Source organism: Pundamilia nyererei, unplaced genomic scaffold (assembly GCF_000239375.1).
Source record: "Pundamilia nyererei isolate P.nyererei 1_Seehausen unplaced genomic scaffold, PunNye1.0 scaffold00103, whole genome shotgun sequence".
Taxonomy (NCBI): domain Eukaryota; kingdom Metazoa; phylum Chordata; class Actinopteri; order Cichliformes; family Cichlidae; genus Pundamilia; species Pundamilia nyererei.
Genome location: NW_005187504.1, coordinates 1,470,904 through 1,491,306, shown reverse-complemented (window position 1 = coordinate 1,491,306; position 20,403 = coordinate 1,470,904). Strand labels below are relative to the sequence as shown.

The window sequence follows — 20,403 nt, the reverse complement described above, 5'->3', positions numbered from 1 at the left end:
ATTATTATTATTATTATTATTATTATTAAATTACTTATGAGTTTAATTTGTCAGCAACTTTCTGCCAGCCCTCTCTCCTTGCTTTTGCAGCCTTTGCAATGTTCCCTTGCGTTTTAATTACACTCTGAAACTCCTGAAATCCCTCAATCAAGAGTTCTTGCTCTGCTGCCGAAAAATACCGAGCGTGCTCCTTCGACATTTTCGCCGACCAATGTTTCTACTATCGATGCGTAGCCCCTGTTAAGCCACCCAGTGATCTCACATTACTTCATCCAGCTATACTAATCGTCAACAACAGGTGTGTTCGGAGAACCGGAATAGCAAGCTCAAAGTTAGCGCGATGATTTGATCTTGGATGTAGTAAGCGAGGTACGAAAAACAGACCCCTGACCTCATCTGTCCATCAGCAGTTCAAGACAGAAGAGGTTCAGCGGCAATCCCTGAACCCATCCATCACTCCTACTGCACACGTTCCCACCGCTCTTCAACAAGTCTTTCCCATACCTTCATGTCATGGCTCATCAACTCTATCCATGTGTAGCGACTGCAGTTCTGCACTTCACCTTTGTTCTCAAAAGTTGGCATTCTCACATTCTCCAAGATTGTTTAACACAATCTGATTAAAAAGTCCACTTGGAGACTCAGTCCCACAAAGGGGGGTTATCGTCTCGATAAGTTAAACCAGGGTTTCACAACATAGCTGTGAGCGTGTTCATGTGAAAGAGTCAGTGTTGGGAGCATTTGATTTATCAAACATGGACGGGTTTGCTGGCAGCAGTGTGCCTGATTTTATAAAGTTAGATAAAACTATCGTATTAGAATAAATATAAAGATGTTAAAACACAAAATACAGGCTGAAAGTAACACAGCCGAAGGCGAGTCCACTACGTGTTTGGGTACGTGTGTGAGGAAAAGTATGAATGTCAAAGTACTTTAACCACTTTGGCCAGGAAGACTGGAAAAAAATCTAGTATATTAATGAAGTTTAGCCTATTAGAAATCAGGATGTAAAGCTGACAAACAGGTTGTCATTAGGGGAGGTTAATTTTTTTTTAAATATGACAGCCACAGACCCAGAATTCAGACATAGGCTTGGTCTATGTGCAAATTTGATATAAGTTCAACAAGTATAAACATGTGATTTACGATCATATACATGGTATATAGAACAATAAAATTGTTATAAAAAGGGTTTTTAGCCAAAAGGAAAAACCAGGAAATAGGTTTCTTTAAGAATCTATATTTATTATTAATGCTCATCAGGAAAAGAAAAAACCTTAAGACGCCTTAGAACCTGTTATTATTCACACACAGATGTCCAAGGGATTTCCAGGAATAATTCTGTTTTCTGGAGAACTAACTGATCAGTAGCTGGTGAATTAAAACCTGTTAATCTCTAATCTCAAACTTAGCCTGCTTCGGAGCTGGTTACGGCCACAGTATATGTTACCATGGTGATCTACACCGTTAAGCAATTAATCACTTTTGTAACTCTTAAAACACTGTTAACCCCAAAGCCTGCTTTGTAAACAAAAGGCCTCAGGCGTGTCACGGCATCCTCCACCTTTGGACCTAAGCCCTTCTGTTTATCCAGTGAAACATGTCTACTACATGCGGCATCATCCAGTGTCCGCAGCAGGCTGACATTTTATGAAGGTAACTAGGTAAGGTACTTACCTTTAATTCGCAGTTAAGTGTCAGCAGATAGACAATAAGTGTTTTAATGTAAGTGTTTGTTTAGATCAAGAAGGATCCCTAACCAGTGATGAATCTACATGTTGGACTTGCAGGTCTCTCCATCTCGCCTAAGAGGAGGAAATCTTTCTGCAAACAGTTGCAGTCTGACTTGGACTGGCTGCAACCACTCTCAGAGACATTGTCAAAGGTTTGCAAATCATTCCTATGCTATCTATAAATGTAGACAAATTCATCATGTTGTCATCGGTCTGAGTCACAATTCGAGGGAACTTGACTCTTATAGAAGAGGAAGGTTGCTTAGCACAAAGTTAATAGTTAAATGTGATTTTTTTTTTGTCTAGATGGACAGCAACACTACGTGATTTATACCTGGAAATTGCTGTATTATCAGAAACCGATTGCGGTGACCCCATTCCATATGTAACATTTATGGTAGGTTTTGGTTACAGTGTTGGTATGCTTGACAATTTCATTTGGAGTAAAGAAAATACATAAATAATTGAAGTGAGATAACTTTATCTTTGGATAGAACAATAACTTTGAGGACATAGTTTGCACTTGGAAAAAAGGTGATAAATAATAATATATGTTTGTGCAGTGCAGAGTATTGCACTATGTTAATTAATATAACATGAATATAGTATTGTGATAATATGATATTGTGGGATGTCTGGTGAATCCCATCTTTACTAGCGAAGGTTTAAGAAGCTATTTTAGAGAGAACAACTCTGACATTTATGTCTAAAACAAGAGTAATGGGAAATAGATCGGATTTACAAAGCATATTTTGGTGCCTACCTAAAAGGAAATTCAGTTTTATTTATCAAATGTTAACTATCTGGGATTCAAAGTAAAGCTTTGTACCGTGATGAAGTGTGTTATCTACTGTTTTGACTGTAACCGAGCTCCCTGCTGTACGCAAACACACACATGAGCCCAATTCATTTATATTAAGAGGCACAGCATTACTGTGGTCATCGACTCCTGCTGTGACACATGAAAACCTATATCTATAAGATTTTACTTGAAAAAAAAAAAAGTTGGCAGGCTACATTTAAGATAAAAAAAACTGTAAAAGGTACTTGCATTTGTCAGTACTTTTATACCTTATTTAATGATTTCTTAAAGTTTCTTATAAGCAGTTTATTTGGTATAATTGTAAATGCAGTGTCAGTAATATTACAATGATCGATAGTTTCCTTCTCTTAGAGATTTCACCTTTTATGCTGCCTGCCACTGTCATGAGGTTATGACTAAAATATGGCTAGTGGGACATGTGCATGTTTCTAGGTTTTGAAACGAATAAAGTCTGTGTAATGCAGTTATTATAACAGTTGCTGGATGCTTTCCAAATTAGCCAAGCCCAAATTAAGCTGTATTGGAGAATAAAGCCTTGAAATCTGTTTTAATTTCCAGAAACTTTGAGTAAAGGCGTTCTGAGGACAAGGCCTCAACTGCCCTGTGGTTATGCAAAAAAGACAAGAGCTTGAGTGACATATTTTTAGTAAGTTAAGCTTGTGACCTTGAGATTTATACTTCTAAAAACATCTAAAATAATAATAATACAAAAGAGACTACCTCAAACTAAATACATTACTTTCATACCTCACATACTTTGGGTCAGCACACAACACAAAAGTGCCATGTGGGTGGGGTTTGTCCCACAAAAAGTTCACATAATCACAGGAAAACACGAGAAACATTGTCCTCGTCTGATTTACATCCAGTCTAATGCAGAAGATGAGGCAACCCCAGCATAGTTTTTATCCCAAGCAGGCCTTTATTACTAATTATTAACTAATAATGACAGCACAACTAGTCACCATGAGGCAGTTCCCATTTGAGCTTCATCCAGCCAAGCAGGCCAGGACGGTCAGAGGTCTTCGTCTGGCTGGGTGTTTTATGAAAGGAGCTACTGTAGGTTAGATAATACAGTGGAGTGGGGCATAAGGCTATGATCCAGACCCATACAGGCCAGGGCCAAGCAGTTCCCTAGCAGACCACAGGAGCTGCCTGGCACTGTTCAGCCACACACCCTAAAGCCTATGATCCCCCAGTGCTACATTTCCAACGATGATGATGGAAATTCCAGAGAAGAAATCATATTTAAAAAATTACCTGCAGCCTCTCAAAGAGGAAGCCACCTTTTGCTCATGTTCTCTTACCCCCCTCAAATAACCCCGATCAGATTTCCGACATCTTATTTTTCCACCTAACTGTAACAACTAGAGTATTAGATTTTTTTTTTGTTTTATAAAAACAATAAACGTTTCATCCGAACATATCGATCCATATCACGGTCTCCTAGCTTCGGGAGGTGGCAAAGTGATTAGAAACTTGTGGTTTTAATGCTGAATCGCATCCAGCTGACCAGCCAGGAATTTGATTGCGTGTATGAAATCATCTGATGCCAGAAAACACTAATCACGATGGGCCTTTTTTCCAGGCGACCATCGATTCAAGTTAAAAACATTGCAGAAAAATACTCACCAAGGCGACCATCGGTCACACGTCGGGGATTTATAAATAGATGGGCAATATTTCTGCAAGTCAGAAGTTTAAAAAAAAAAAAAACGACAGGCAACACGACGCAGCTAGCCACAGAGGCACCCAACTACCACTGGCGTTAGCCACAGCTACTTCTTCTAGTTGGCTTCATAATAAAAGCCGGTCGGTCCGCCGGTGTCCGGGCAGGCAGAGCCATTGTCCGGTGTAGATCTACCAAAAAACGGCTTATTTTGGCTGCTGAAAAGTCCATGTCGATGTAAAGCTGGCTGAAACTAGAGAGGTGGAAACCAAAGTGCTACTGTTGGGGGTTAACAACTTTGCTGTAAACGACGCGATCTGATTGGCCCGCCGAGGCCACCAATCACCTGTGGAGAGCACCCGACTCAAGGCGTCACGCTCCACGGGGATGGAGTGCAACGTGATTGGCTGGCGACGTCACGACGAGCGTTAGCTTGTAGCCGATTTACATGCTAAAATAAACAAATAAAAGTATAAAATGAAAGCAAATAAAGCTATGTACAAAAAAAGAAAGATCTGCTAAACGTAGAATAGCAAAAAAATATTTCTATTCTGTATGACTGAGGTTTTTAGATTATTACATTTTAAATTGATTTGATCAGTGATTTATTTATTTAGTTTTACTCACTGAACTTTTATTCGAATCCATTTTTCCCTACTTTTTTTTTTAATTATTGAACTATTTTGCTAATGCATTCATATATTTTGAGCTATGCGATTCTTACGATTTTTTTTTTAATTTTTGTAAAGGAATGTCTGTAATACATAATACATAAACAATGACTTCAACAAGTCTCTTGAGTTTCTTTTTAAGAATTGTTTTCATACATTCAGAATATCTTTGAATACAGAGAACAAAAACAAAACAAGGGATTTTTCTCCCTTTTCTTCTTTGATACCAGACACCTGGTATTCAAAAAAAATAGTAATAAAAAAAAAATCATGAAATGAAGCAACAGCAACTCTACTGCTGCAGAAAAAAAATGGTCAAACATGTTTATCTCTCTTATTTTCTGTCCCCCCCCATTTTTCTCTTACATTACTGTAAAAGTAGGGCAGTTTAATCACGCATACTGCATGCATTTTAATTGTATTACTTTAACTTATATTACTATATAGCACTTCGATCCTTTTTGAATTAAACAGGATAAAACATTTAAATGCTTGATAATTTCATAATGTAAACAAATAAAATAAGAACACTACCCGCTACTATACCTACAGTCTTGTTGTTATGCCTGTAAACAAAACCATCCACATTTCTCATTGGAGCGTTATCTTGTCATTTTTAACGTCATGATGCAAGTTTCCACTGCATCAAATCTTCAGCAAATACACAATGACACTTAACAATATGGGTCCATTTTTTTTTTAGGGGTTTATTCAATAAATAATTCCAGAAAACAGAATCGCAATTGTGAATGTGATGGAGAAATCAACAAAGGCACTTAAACGTTGATGACAGGCGTAGCCTTCCAAAAGTTCTCTTATCAATCCTCTTTTTTTCATCATCCCCATTTCTTTTTAATTAAGCACGTTTGATCGAGGCACCTCTGAAAGAGTTAGGTGTAGTAAATCAGATGTAAAACAGGACACTTGCCCCCCATTCACATTGTACAAATAAAAACAATATAAGCAAATTTAGTCAGCAAATAAGGCAGAATTGTGTGTATTTGGCATTGCTGAGAAGAATAAAAGGACCTGAGTTGGCTTTAAATTAAGCAAGTAAAACCTGGAGCTGAACAGTAAGACTACTGTACACCGCTGCCCTTCATCAGGTAAGGCAACCCAAGAAAATCTTTTCTCCACAAAGACACATTTAATAAAAATGATTGTTCAGATGGATTATGTCACTTTGAAAACAAACATACCATCACCCCCAGCTCCGTTCTGTGAATACATGTATGGCTTTACACAGAACACAGGAAAACAAAAAAAACCAAACACTTCCTGTACACACCCCGCTGTTGCCAAACCCGGCACTACATCTGAAGGGCTCGATCCAAAGAGACGCCCACTCATTGAAAATGATTAAAGACACAGTAAAACTGTTGTATGCCTGTTTCTGAAACACTGATTGCCTCCTACTCTGCACTGTATGCATGCACGCTAATTTGGAAAGAAACCCTTCCTTTACTGTCCATTATCAACATTCATTTCAACCGCTCATCGAAACACTGATGGCTTCTATTTAACAAAAAAAAAATTCTCTCAACAAAACCAAAACCAAAACACGTTTATACATACTGTACAAATTACAGATGATGCATAGAAGATCAAAAGTTAATAGAACGGAGCCGCAAAATGCAATGCTATTATTTGGTGGCTACAACAACAAACAGACAAACAAAAACAGTGAGCATTATAAAACCCGCCCCTCCCGTTTTCTTTTCCATACAGTGTTGTCACGAAGTAGGCAAAGCTCCATCATTTGCCCTCGTACTTTGGATTGATGACAGTTGTTACGGCACTTTTGTAGATCGGATTCTCACCCTGAGAAATGCAAAGAAAGGAGAAAGAAAAGTGAGTAAACCGTTGCAAACACAGTAAATGCATCACTGAGACACAGCACTCAAAAGAACAGGGAAAACATGCGTAACCTTTTCATGTTTGTGTGCCAGCTGCTTACAAATTGATACTTGAACCTCTCTTTTTCCCTAGCAAGCGGGTCCACACACTCAAAATACTGACAGTATCCTTTTTAAACTATTTAGTAGGTTTAATTTAATTGAAGAAAATGTGCTCCTTTTTTAATTAAAGTGTGCTTTCCCTCTTGTTTGAACTCTGAGCTAGTTCCTGACAGCTTTATGTTTATTTTTTCATCTGTCCTAAAAGCAGCTGACAATGCAAACTCCATTTTCCCTGGAGGTTTTTCTTTGGGTCGGGCAGCATAGGGCTGTGGTTAGTACCGTCACATCACAGCAAGAAGATCCTGGGTTAAAATCTGCTCTGGGGTTCTCTGTGTGGGGTACTCCAGCTTCATCCCACAACACAAAGGCATGCATGAAGTTAGGTTAATTGACAGTATATGTAAAAAGTGAGCATGAATGGTTCTGCCTCTCATGTTAGCTCTGCAACAAAGCGGCGATCTGTCCAGGGTGTTGTAGCAGGGCAGAGGTTCCGGTTTTTGTTTTCACATGTGCTGTTTTAAGCTTTGCCTGTTTGTAGATGATGCAGCTGCTTTTTTATGTTTATAGGAGGAAGTTTTCCCACAGAGATACACGTTAATCACCAAATGTGAAAATAAATCTGCTTTCCAATGTTTCCAGGATATAAATTTATGGTTAGACATGCATATAAATTCACAACATGCGGTCACTAAACTTATTTCACTGCTGCACTCATGCAAGAAGGAGCAATACAAACTTTGACCTAAAGGGCAGCGGCTTTATTCCCATAGCTGGGATTGTGGAACTGGTTAATAGGACTCTTGTATATGGGGTTCCCTTGCTAACAAGAAGAAAAAGAAGGAAGATGAATGGAAAAAACTGAAGAAAGAAATGGAGAGAATCAGGAAAAGCACTGGAAAGGATAGAAAACAGTCTAAGAAGGCAATACATTATAGTAACTAATTAGCGTTGTAATTATTACTACCAGTCATTAGTGCTGCACAGTTTCTGTTTAGTAGTTTGTTTCCTACTTTCTTTAAAACTGTTTTTATATTTATTCTTCTTCCTTATAGGTTCCACTTGTGTTGCCAAAATATTTGATAATAAAATAAAATCTTAAAACTCATTTTCTTTAAAAAGGTTTGCTGAAACTAGGAAGAACAGACTTGGATAACATTCAAAAAAACAAAAACCCGACTGACTGTAACATAGTCCACTTCATGACATGTTTATCAGAAGAAATTCAAAGCCATCTACTGTGTGTCTGTAATATGGTAAATAATAGTATTTAAAGTCCTCTGGCTGTGATTTGTGTTCTGCTTTTTCCCTTCAAATTGTAAACACTGCTGCTGTAACTGCCTCACACTGAGCAGCAGCTGCTGCTGAACTTTCCATCAGTGGTCATTCTGCAGGCTTCCTCGCTCTGCTCCGTTGCCTTTTATGGTCATGCAGTTGTGGCATGTGGACGGCGAGTGGCAGCACCAGCAGCAGAGAAAAGGCCACTCCCTGCCCTCAGTGAATAGAGAACAAACTAACTGCATAGAGCTGGGGTTCATTGAGGACTGAGTACAGGCCACACAGTGAGAGGCATATCCTCATGATTACTTCACATATTTGCCTAGAGAGCTTTGTCACATGCACAATCCTGGAAAAATCTGTAAAGTTACACTCATCTTTTTGTTTAACACTTACAGTTTAAAGTGGACTCATTTTACTCAAGCTTCTAGCTCTACTGGAGTAGCTCTGCGTAAGTCTCAGTCTAAAATGACCCGTATCTTATAACACTCTCACCATCTAAAACAAGCAGCCTCCTTCTATACCAAATTTAACCTGCGGACTGTGACACAATGGCTTAAATAACTAGCTCTTTCAGCATGGTAAATTTCTTTAAAGCATAAACCCGAGTGAACGGCTCTGTCATTTAGTGCTGTGGATGATGCGGTTCTACTACTTACCGTGTCCCATTTGGCGTTCATCTTCTCCTTCTCAAACTTGGCGAACTCTCGGCGGTCGTGGATGATCATGAGCAGCTTCCAGATGAGCAGCAGTGCGAGGCCGATGAGCACAATGCCCGCTACCACACCTGCCACGATGGGGATGATGTCAGGTCCTGACGGGCAGTCTAACGGAAAAGGAAAGCAAAGACACCCAATGAAAACGGTTGCTCATATAAAGAACAAAAATGTAATTATCATAAACAGAAAATAAGTAATCATTGATATTAATGGCTATTTTCTTGATTTCTTAAAAGTAGGGAATATTTGCCATCTCATCTATTAAACTGTCTATTGCATCTGCTTTTGTAACAATAAACAGAAAGCAAGTAAAAGGATGATCAGACAAAATCAGCTCAGTGTGACCGTACCCAGTTTCTCTACCACAAAGACTTCCTTGGTGGAATTCTTGGTGATGGCGTAGGTGTAGTAGAACCAGCAGTCGTTGGCATCCTTCTCTTTGCAGTGGGTCAGGGGGAAGCTCTGGTCTGTGGGCTGAGGTAGATCTTTTCGGTCCTTCACCTTTATTAGGTTGAAGTAGCTGCACTCCTTTTGGCACATCTCCTTCTTCTCGCCATCCCCAAACGCTCTGCACTGCACACAATCTCTGTGGAAGCACAGCGTGGTTTACTCACCACAGTGTTTTATATTCGAGACGCCAGACATTATAACCGCCATGCTGGAAAACAGTCGTCAGGTCTGAACTGCCACACATGAAAAAAACGAGTGAAAATCTAACTGTTTAGATAAAGGATGATGTGATCATTTTAATACAGTGAGAACTCTTAATTTTAACTCTTAGTTTTACATTTTGTTTTTGATTTATTGTACTTTGGGTTAATTTCCACAGTGAGTTTGTTCATTTTAGTTTTTACTGTTGAAAATGTTTAGTGTCAGTTCAGAACAGGAATTAAAAGGCATTTATTTTGTGAGAGCCTCAGTCATACAGACATCCCCGGCTTAAACATAAAGGCCTCTCTATTGACAAAGTCTAAAATTAAAGACATGAACTAAAACTAACAGCATTTCTTCCACAGAGTTTGTTTTGTCATAGGTTTATTCTATGCACTGCAAGCACATCATCTAATTTAGAATCACAAGCACGTCTCTGGGAGGAAACGCAGGCACCTGGAAGATTTCATGAAATTACTGGGAAAACATGAAACTCCACACTCAAAGGCTCCCAGTGACAAGGACCCAGGCAGAACCTTGTTGGCGTCCTGTAAACTGCCTGATGTGTTTTTTTTTAAGTGTTCCTTGAATTGTTTTGCAATGTGTATCAAATAAGTTTTAATGACTATGAATTATTATAGTCTCTGAGATGATTTGTTATGAAATTCTAGTTAAAAATCAAAGATAAATCTTTTGGCTTTTAACTAGAATTTAATCATAAATCACATGACTCAGTTTGGCAAACAACTTCTAAGCTTACATGTTAAAGCAGACTTTACATTTTTAGATATCTATATGTTGTTTCTCCAACCAAAGATGAAAGCTTCACACTCACTTGTGCTCAGTGCAGACACCGGGGCAGGTCGGACAGACCTCACATGTCGGACCCTGGAATTTGGGGTCTTCGCATTTGCAGATTCCACACTCGCATTTGCCGCGGCCATTACAGAGCTGCCCGTTCTTGGCAAGGCAGGTGGATTCATCCAGGGAACATTCACAGGCATTACCTGTGTAGTTGGTGTCACAGATGCACTTCCTGCATTCGCAGCGTCCATGTCCTAATGGAGCACAGGCATCAAACGCATTCAGTGTGGAGTTAAATCAATCATACTTTCAAATGAGTTTACTTCTGTAACCCTTACCTCCGCAGAGCAAGTTGCCAGAGCGGTCGCAGTTGAAGTTGTCGCACTCACAGTACTTGCCACTGTAGACTTCTGCAGGATTCTCCCGCTTCTTACATTCGCAGGTGCCACAGAGGCACTCGCCATTGTTGCTACAGATATCTGTACTGTTGGGTTTTCTGCAGTTAGCATCCAGGTCGTCTGACCGGACTTCGTCTTTGCTGCACTCACATTCACGCCCAATACGTCCTTCGTTACATCTGCCACAGAACAACAAAAGTTTAATTATTCAAGTTTTAGTGTCACATTACAAGCAGCAATAAGTCTCTTGACTATTTAGGTGGATGATTAAAGTATGCCACTGAAATCATAAATCCAGCTTTTAATCAAATTACTTAAATATGTTGAGGAATATTTTGAAATTACAGACCCACACATCCTTATGCTCCATCATACATGGCTCAGCAGCTCTACATCTCTCTGCATCAATGCACATCAACACTTACTTGCAGGCTCCACATTCAAAAATCCCGTTTCCCCCGTGGCACTTCGGACTGTTGGGCTCTCCCTTTTTGGCACATTCACAGTCACAGATGAAATTGAGCTCTATCGCCACCTCCTCATTGAAGCCCAGCGGTTTCACTGTAATGACCTCAGGCTTGCCACCTGAAGGACACTTCTGAGATTCAATAGAGATCTTAAAAGACACCTGGAAACCGGAGAGAATCACACCGTATGAGGATGCCATCAAGGTAACTGTTTTTCTTTTTGTATGATTGTCACATTTAAATGTTTCAGATCATCAAATAAATGTATTTGACTCAATACATTTTCCCCAGAGTATCTAAACCCTTTCTTTTTCTCAGATATAATTTTTGGTTTGCTTGTTTTACACTCGTCAGCACATGGAAACCAAGCCTGGATCCTATTACCTCGTCGCCAATGGAGATGTTAGTGCACTTCCTGCCGTTGTCCTCTGTTCCTCGCACACCGTTTTTACAGAAGGCTTTGTACGAGATAGAAACGCCCTCGGGCAGCTTGCTGTTCTCCAGAATCACCTCAGATGACAAAGACTGCAAAAAAGAAAAAGATAAGAATCAAACATTTATTAAACTTTGTCTCTCTACAGATGAGTAGCAGCTTATAACTAACTTAAGTAATAATTAATTCCTTATAATTAAGATGTATTTTTGGGAGTGGCACAGCTAAGGCATAGCTGTCACTTGGGTTTGTTTATGATGGAAGAGGGAAAGTATTCATGCACACAGGTGAAGAGGAAAGCACCAGTTGTCAGTTCCTCAAATTTGGCTGATTATTTGCGTTGAATTTCTCTGGATGTGACCTCTTATGTTTATGTTACATTTTGTTACCTGTAATCTTCACGTGCTCAGATGAAGATGACAAATGCCTGGCTATGTATACATGAGAAATAACTCAATGCTAAATCAATCCCCGATCATCAGGGAGAGTCTAAGATCACGTGATGATTGTGCAGTTCAACTTACATTGTAGGCATCAATGATGAGTTTGATGACATTACTGGAGTTGGAGGAAAGCGTGCCGACAGCTGATTTGGGAATAAGATTTTTCAACTCCTGTAAGAGAAACGAGAGTCAAAAGAAAGAATTAACATACATGAATCATATCCTGTGAATTACATAAACAAAATTGGAGCTGATCTATCGGTTGGATGATATTCCTAACTAAATTGTGAAATACGGTGCTGGAAAGTTATTACATTTTCCTGCATTGAGAAATTCTTTGAAAGCAGAAAGGAAAATCACCAGTGTTGCGATCGGTTTTTTGACCTTGTTTTGTTAACTGAGGTATAATTTTCTGAAATATAATGTAAATTAAAAAAAAAAAAAAAAAAGATAATAGATTTCATGTCTAATGGTAAATGGCCTGTGTTTGTGTAGCGTTTTTCTAGTCCCTAAGGACCCCAAAGCGCTTTACACGTTCAGTCATCCACCCGTTCACACACACACATTCAGACACTGGTGACGGTAAGCTACATTGTAGCCACAGCCGCCCTGGGGTGCACTGACAGAGGCGATGGACCAATGGACCAATCAACCACCCAACACCCATTCTGAGCCAAAAAACATTATATAATAAAACAATAAATATTGATAGACATATATACATAACAATACAGGGTTTTTTGACCTTCCCAGTGTGGGTTCTGCTTGTATAAAAAAGAAAAAGAATCGTCTTCAAACACAATGTACAAAGGTTACCTGGTAAACAGGCTGAAATTCCTCAGTTACAGCAAAGATGGTCTGAATGTTGTGATCACTCAACTTCTGGACCAGGTGAGCAATAGAGGGATAATCCTGTTAAACATACAAAACAAACTATTAACAAAGAATATGGGTCATGTGAAGATACAATTAATGAACAGACGATAAAACTGAGACCATTATTAAAAAAGGTGAACATATAACAGCTCTCATTCTCAGTCAGCTCTCCCTGGATTTACTGTTAGTGTTAAAGACATGATGGTACATACGTAGTAGTGGCTCATACTGTACACGTTGTTTTCCAGGTGACACTTCCCATCGTTGGGGAGGACAATGCCGCCCAGCTTGCCGTCTCCAGCGAAGTGGAAACCAGCATCAGTGGAAAACACCAGCAGACGAGTCACGTTCCTCCAGCCAATTTGCTCCTGGGATCAAACCAAGAAGATATCCTTATTTATCTTATTTGTATTCTATGCATTTTGCAGGCACAGAAGAATAGAAAAAAACAACACACACACACAAAAAAAAAAGCTTAATTAATTAAACGCTCACCTCACAGACTGCCACCTGCATGATGGCATCAAACCCCCCCTCTGGAGAGTCCAGGTTTCCTGAGATCTGCTGCTGACTGACCAGCTGGTTAAACCTGTCTCCGTTGCTGGTGAGCTTCAGGACGTTCTTGTAGCTGAAGGGGCTCGTACAGTTCTCGTTGTTGGAACAGGGGTTGATTAGCCTGGCAGGTGTGGTGCTGATGTAAGGCATGACCGTTTTCTCCACAAAGGAGCCAAAACCTTAAGGCGAAACAAAAAAGGACAGCATTTCTTAACTTGGGATTATAAACTCATTTGGAAGGCTGAGGGTTTTCTGCTGTTTTGAAGGACATTTATTGGGTTTCATGTTTTTAACCGTACCTATCCTGAAGTCTGACGTGATCTCCCGCATTTCCCTCATGAGGTCAGTGCCAAGGTTCTTCACATTTTCCAAATCATCTTTCATGGAGAACGAGAGGTCCATGAGGTAATATAAGTCGATGGGGTAATCCTCAGCACGCTTGAATTTCAGGTCAAAGGTCTGTGGCTCACCTTAAAGGCAAAAGCAGAGCATTGTTAGTTATTAGACTAACGACAAGTTTCCTGTTTTTACTGGAAAACCAGAGTTACACTTAAATACAAAAGGGTTGGAAACTAAAGATAATTTAAGGGGGGTGGTCTCAAATTCATTTTACCATCTTTGGAAATTTAAGTTTGCATCATGCCAGCTTCTTCAAACTGATAAAATTATTAAAATAATTCTTATAAATTTCTTATCTTTTCCAGTCCACTGGCTTTAAAGTGGCTAAAGGTGAGACTGACACAAATATAACGGCTTCTAAATCTAAACTGCTTTGACATGACACCAACTATGAACCATCAACATATTTACTCCAAATAAAAATTTGCTTTTGTTTTGACCTGACAACAGTTTCAGCAAACTGCCAAAGCATCAAAAGTTCAGGCTATATTGAAAGCCTTTTTAACATAACACAATCTCTAATTACGTTAGGGTATTTACACAGCTGTTTTAACTGTGACGAGTAAAAGAAATTCAACCAGGATATCAGAATCAGAATACTTTATTGATCCCTAGGGAAAGTTATGTATATTTACATCTATATTCCTCTGGTTAAAAAAAAAAGACTTCAAGGTGACTTCTAGCTTTGTGACCTCAGCAAACTTTGGGCTCAGTCGCTAGTTTCTAGACCTGAGCCTTCATAATACAGTGATTTATGCATTTGCCTAAGAAGCAAAAGATCTCAAGTTTGATCCCAGAAGCACACAAATCCCCTGACGATGCATTAAGAAGGGCATCTGGCATAACATTTTGCCACATTAATCATGCAGTAGCTTATGGCCACTACTATCATCCAGGGAACGTTCACTGGCTATTGACTTGCTAATCACAAATGTTAGCCCATGAGTTTGCTGTGTCCTTGGTTTCACAGTCAGACCCGCCATCACTCATCACATCTGGTTTCAAAATACCAAGATGGCGTCGGTGAAAACACTGAAATCGATGCTGAACAGCTAGCTAATAAATGTAAACATAGTCAGGAACATAGCATCAGCATACGCCTGCTTACCAGATCTGAGCGTCACTTTGAGTTTCTGAGGCTGTATCTGTGTGATCTCCTCAGGCTTGAGTTTTACGTTCCCATCCTTGTTGCGAACGGTGACATCTTTGTTCTGGGTAATTTCAGTGCTGCCGCGGGGGTCCTCAATATTTTTGCAGTCTTTCTTCTTCAGGTAGGTCACATCATCACAGCGAGCTGATTTGGACTCGCCCTCTGAGAGGAACTTCTGCAAAAAGAAGAAAAGACCATTAGAGAATTATTCCAAATGACTTTCCCACCACAGACCGGGATAATTTTCTTCAAATTGCTTGTGTTTTCCTTTTGGGTTGTATTGTGAAAGGAAAACCACGCTGCCGCAATAACCTAATCAGTGAAAGAATGAATAACAATACATCCTTGTATGTGGCAGAAGACCAGGATTTTGAATTCAAAAATCCTGGTCCTCACAAAGAAGGTCGTCAGATCCCATCTTATATTAATGACCTTATAGTACCATATCACCCCATTAGAGAATTTCGCTCTCGGACTGAAGGCTTATTTGTTGTTCCTAAAGTATTTAAAAGTAGAACGAGAGGCAGAGCCTACAGTTTTCAGGCCCCACTTCTGTGGAACCAGCTTCCAGTTTGGATTCGGGAGACAGACACCATCTCTACTTTTAAGATTAGGCTTAAAACTTTCCTATTTGCTAAAGCATACAGTTAGGGCTGGATCAGGTGAATCTAAATGCTCCCTTAGTTATGCTGCAATAGGTGTAGGCTGCTGGGGGATTCCTATGGCTCTACATCTACACTGATCCGGGTAAATTTGAAAACTGTGCTTTCGTCTAAAAACACTCCACGTCCACATTAGCGTTTTATTTATATAGTTTTGAGGCTACATGTCACACCCTTGCTCACAGCTTTTACCATTTCAGACCCTTCAAATTAAGGATTTCCCTTTTTTTTTTTTTTCCCCTTTCACTGAATTTGTTTAATTTGTTTACTTTTTTCTCTCTAAAATCAAATTTTCCAAAATTAAGCTTAGTGGCTTTCATTTTTCTACCAGGCTTCAATCCACCATCGAGCACCTTATATTCTGGAGCCTCAATGTCAGTGTTTTTAATGACACTGATTTAAATGTGTCACTTTACAAGTATAAAAGGTTAAAGACTCATTTAGTGAAGCAAAATTGTTTGGTTATTTTAACTAATAATCAGACTAATCTTTGGAGCACGAGTGCTGCAGATACAAATCTCACGAACGTTGAAATGACAAAGTATGCAATGAAACATAAGATAAGGCTAATCTGTTACTCGTGAAAATGAGAGAAAAGGAGAAACAGATGATTGACAGGCCTAACAGAGAATATAGATTGGATGCACATGAGACACCACAAGGAGCAGTCGAGGAGAAGCCGAGACAATGAACCCAGTCAAAACGAAAACAGTGCTTTGACTCAGTTATTTCCAAAACCTCATGACATAAAAACACCTCTTTTTCTTTTTGCCTGCATCTAGCTGCACATAATCTGATGAGTTCTAAAGCAGAGCTACTTTGCGAGAGAGCGTTTCTTCTAAAGAGAGATCTCTTTAGGTGCTCCAAACGACTTCACTCAACTACAAACTGAAGTCGAGGCCTGGTTTCATAAGCTCAGGGGTGGATATCAGCAGGCTGATAGAGAGCAGCAGACATGATTTAACAGGAATGCAGTTGTCTTGGCACATGACGAGAACAAAAAGCATTTAACCCTGACATGGTTTCAACAGTTTACTAAAAGGCTCACCTTAACTATAAACCCGTTTTCCTATAGTTGGCCCTCCTCTCCAATAAAACTCAGCCTTTCCATCTAATCAATTAATTTTTTTCCCCTGTTTCAGTGTTTTTATTCTGTGCAGAACAAAACTGGACAGTTTAAGGGTTGTTCTTCTTCTGTTGTTTGTAATGTGGTGCAGGTTAAAGCCTGTCTGTGTTTCCTGGGTGGTTAAGCTGTAACTCAGCTCAATCTAGCTCTTTTTGCCTTTAGTTTCTCTAGTTTCTTTAATTTCTCTCTTTTTGCACTGAACATGTACAGAAATGTAAAATGTTTCATATACATATGTATACATCCAAGGCTAACCAGGTGTAGGAATTTGTTGATCTGTGTTCCCACAACCTTGCTTAAAGTGAACATGAGCCCTTAAACACATACATGTGAATCTTGCCTCACGGGTATCAGTCAGTGTTTCCCCCCCTGTTTCATTTCAGATAAATTCACTTATTTTAAGAGTCTCTCACCTAAACTTGGTTATAACCGTACACTGAAGTCAGGTGACAGTAGAAGTGGAATCTACAGCCATGTTCATACATAAATGTAATGTGGTTTTAAGAGAATCAGGTCAGTATGTTTTCCACGGTTATCCACAAGTAGCGCAAAGCAGGAAATAGTCTGCTTCAGAGGTATTTGAAATAATGGAAATGCTCTGTATCCTCTGATAAGGCGAGGGAGCTGCTTGGACAGAGCATGCAGAAGACAGGAAATGTCCGCCCACTCTAGTACCACTGAGACTTTATACTAGGGAACTAGCTGGTTAAAGATTGGCCTCTGTGCCACTGAGGGGCAGAGAGAACAGCTCCTGATGCCCCACTCTGTGTCTAGTGTACCAACTTAAATATACGCTGGATTATAAATCCATTTTTAGTTACAATCGAAGTATAAATGTAAACAAAAATTCTACTTGCTTGTGTTAACGTCACTGACACAGCATAAAAAGAACTTCATTTACATTTGTTGTTACTGTGCATGAATGTTTAATTCCAAATGCATGTTTTTGGTCTTTTCCTCATACTGTGGTCTGTTTGCATTTCAACCACAGCAAGAAAATCCGCCTTAGGTACACTAAACATCTAATTAAGCAGCTTCATCCTGACCAAGTTTCCAGTGAAGAAGCAGCAGCAGGAGCAGCACTGCTGTTTACAATTAATGGACCAACTGTGGTTTACTTGCCATTGGGTGAAAAACAAAAAGTCTCTAATCGCTTAACTCCTGAGTACTTATACTGCTTACAGGATGAGTACAGATTACATGCACGCATTCATATAAACAAAGGTGAAAGTTAATTTAATTAAATGGATTTTATTGCATTTTGTCACTTGAACTATTTCATTTGTTTTGAATTGCAGAATGACTCCAGTCTTGTACTCCTATTTAATAATGGTGACAATGACAGATATTACAGTTTTCATCATTTTTTGTGCAGCTCAAGGAAACTGAAACTTTCCTCACTGATAAAGAGCTCTCTGATATTTTTTCACTCATGTGATAAAACAGCTTTGACACAGCTTTGCTGATCCAACTCACTTCATCTGTGCACCATCCACAGATCTCAGAGACCTGGATGCATTCCCCACATGACTGCGCGTTTGCCTTGATGCATATGCTTCCATCTGAAAGAGATGACACAAGTTCCTTTTAGCCAAGATGATACAATCTTTTCCATTAGCTCACTAACTCAAAGCAGCTTTTGGCTGGAAAGCACCCCCCCTCCCTCCTCCTCCCTTCCCCCCTCCCAGACCAGAAAACTGAGTCATGCTGGGAAAAGCTCCAGACAACTCACCAAGTAATGACCTAACTCCATAAAACAAAAAACTCCAACTGTTGGCCAAAAGGACTAACAGTCATAAAACCATGAATGAAGATTTGAAAGGGGAAAAAGCATGAGAACAAGCCAGTGTGAAAACTTTTCTATCACTATCATTCATAATGTGTGTCAAGAGCAAAAGAAAAGAAAGAAAAAGAAAGTGTAACAATAAATCATTTCTACTTCAGGAACTATTTGGTGGTTCTTGGGTGGTCTGTGTACTTTACTGACCTCTGTAAGACTTCTTACAGGGCAGTTTTCATGGAAAAAAGAAGTACATACTCATAGGCTAGTACTTCTGTGCTTGAAGCTAATTGTTTAAGAAAGGACCACTATTTTTTAAAACCCAGTCAGATGTCAGATCAAGAATAGCAGAAACAAAGGAAGAGTCAAAAATAAAAATCAGATATAGATCAATGAGGCAGTGATCAAGTGGAACGAGATTCTGTGCCAGTGGGAGTGGTTTTGCAGTAGTTAAACTCTACACACCTAATACAGAGATGCTCCATGAGGAGGACAGGAAGTCAGTCATAATACAGAAGACTGTTATGAAAAAAAGACCACATGCACACTTAACACCTTCCTTATGTGCACACTACGAAGCCAGGAAATTTGCCTTCTACCAAATATGTATATTTTGATACTCAGTTACTTAACTGAGCAACTGGAATAAATCATCAACAGCACACCGTGAGGAAGGCTAAACCAATGCATACGTCCCAGCAGGGGTGACTTTTCTGGCTTCCAAAAAATACCTTATCCTACGGAAATCTATTAAGTCAAAAACATTAAATCCATTTTGCGTATTTTATGTCATTCTAAATGTCAGAAACAAAGACTATTCAGAGTCTTAGCTAAGTGGTGTGCATGCCAGGTCAGATGCACCTCCTACTCGTCACCTTTAGGTTCAAATCACCAAAACATTGGACATCAGAAACTGATGGGTGACATCTCTGTGGCTAGGCCCATCTTTTATATTGTCAATGCATGTGACGATAACGTCTCTGAAGAGGAGTCTGCAAACAGTGCCTCATGTTCACACTTTGTAATTATGAAATTTATGTCACGCAGGCCTAAGCAAACCCTCACATACTTGTGGAAAATAGAACAGGCTTCACTCTGCTTGTTATATTGTGTGAGTGCTTGTGTTTTTTAAAAGATTGCAAAAGCCTATATGTGGCCTTGTATCTCGGTTTTGCTGCATGTAAAAAATTTTTTTTAAAAAGGCTGTTGCTACATCAGCAGACTTTGACCCGTTTAGTTCCCTGAAACAGGTTCCTGAGAGAAACAGTTCCACATTCTTAGGATGAAAAAATAAATATTAGTAAATTAGTGCTCTTGTGGCTGTACTGCAAAGGGATGAAAATACCTTGTGCAGTAGGTTAGATTATAATTAATAGTTAAGATAAGAAAAGGAGCAAAACGGGAACTTTAACTTCCTACCTTGCTGTGCCAAGCTGCCACTGAGGGCTGCTGATAATGCTGCTATTAAAAGTAACCTCAGGTCCATCTGCAAAATAAAACAGAGAAAACAAAACAGGTCACTGATCGATGACATTAAAACATCTACATTGGACACATTTTTACAACAGCTGCACATGCTGAAATGGCTTTACAAACATACTAAATTCTAAGAGAGCAAAGAGAAAGAGGAAGGTGCTGGCATGTGCTGTTGTGGTTGTGGAGGTTGAATGTGGCACAGAAAAAACACTTTAGAGACATTCAAACTCAGTGAGATCTGAAACTTGTGTGGCCTAAAATACAGGAAGATGGGTTTCTTTTTAACAACATACCAGGTTTCAGATTTAATTTCATCACAGCTGTACATACTTATA

At 39.3% G+C, this 20,403-nt stretch overlaps 2 protein-coding genes across 4 annotated transcripts in view; both read right to left on the bottom strand.

The window, feature by feature from the left end:
- The window catches only part of LOC102210753 (enhancer of polycomb homolog 1-like), a 33,186-nt gene extending 28,652 nt beyond the window's left edge, over positions 1-4,534 (bottom strand). Inside the window, exon 1 of the mRNA XM_005740754.1 lies at positions 4,189-4,534. The gene's annotated coding sequence lies outside the window, so the exon portion shown is untranslated. The remainder of the gene's footprint in view (positions 1-4,188) is intronic.
- Positions 4,535-5,583: 1,049 nt separating this feature from the next.
- The window catches only part of LOC102210055 (integrin beta-1-like), a 26,036-nt gene continuing 11,216 nt past the window's right edge, over positions 5,584-20,403 (bottom strand). Inside the window, exons 3-17 of one of the 3 annotated variants that reach the window (XM_005740752.1) lie at positions 20,012-20,078; positions 18,289-18,374; positions 14,983-15,199; positions 13,775-13,945; positions 13,416-13,654; positions 13,133-13,288; positions 12,861-12,956; positions 12,126-12,215; positions 11,553-11,693; positions 11,127-11,329; positions 10,642-10,880; positions 10,335-10,557; positions 9,199-9,434; positions 8,789-8,955; positions 5,584-6,717 (exon numbers count right to left, since the gene is read on the bottom strand). In XM_005740752.1, the coding sequence (XP_005740809.1) occupies positions 6,652-6,717; positions 8,789-8,955; positions 9,199-9,434; positions 10,335-10,557; positions 10,642-10,880; positions 11,127-11,329; positions 11,553-11,693; positions 12,126-12,215; positions 12,861-12,956; positions 13,133-13,288; positions 13,416-13,654; positions 13,775-13,945; positions 14,983-15,199; positions 18,289-18,374; positions 20,012-20,078 (2,397 nt within the window). In that variant the 3' untranslated portion in view covers positions 5,584-6,651. Of the gene's footprint in view, positions 6,718-6,798; positions 7,675-8,788; positions 8,956-9,198; positions 9,435-10,334; positions 10,558-10,641; positions 10,881-11,126; positions 11,330-11,552; positions 11,694-12,125; positions 12,216-12,860; positions 12,957-13,132; positions 13,289-13,415; positions 13,655-13,774; positions 13,946-14,982; positions 15,200-18,288; positions 18,375-20,011; positions 20,079-20,403 lie in introns of those variants that run through there. The other 2 variants (XM_005740750.2, XM_005740751.1) reach the window with 2 other exon arrangements.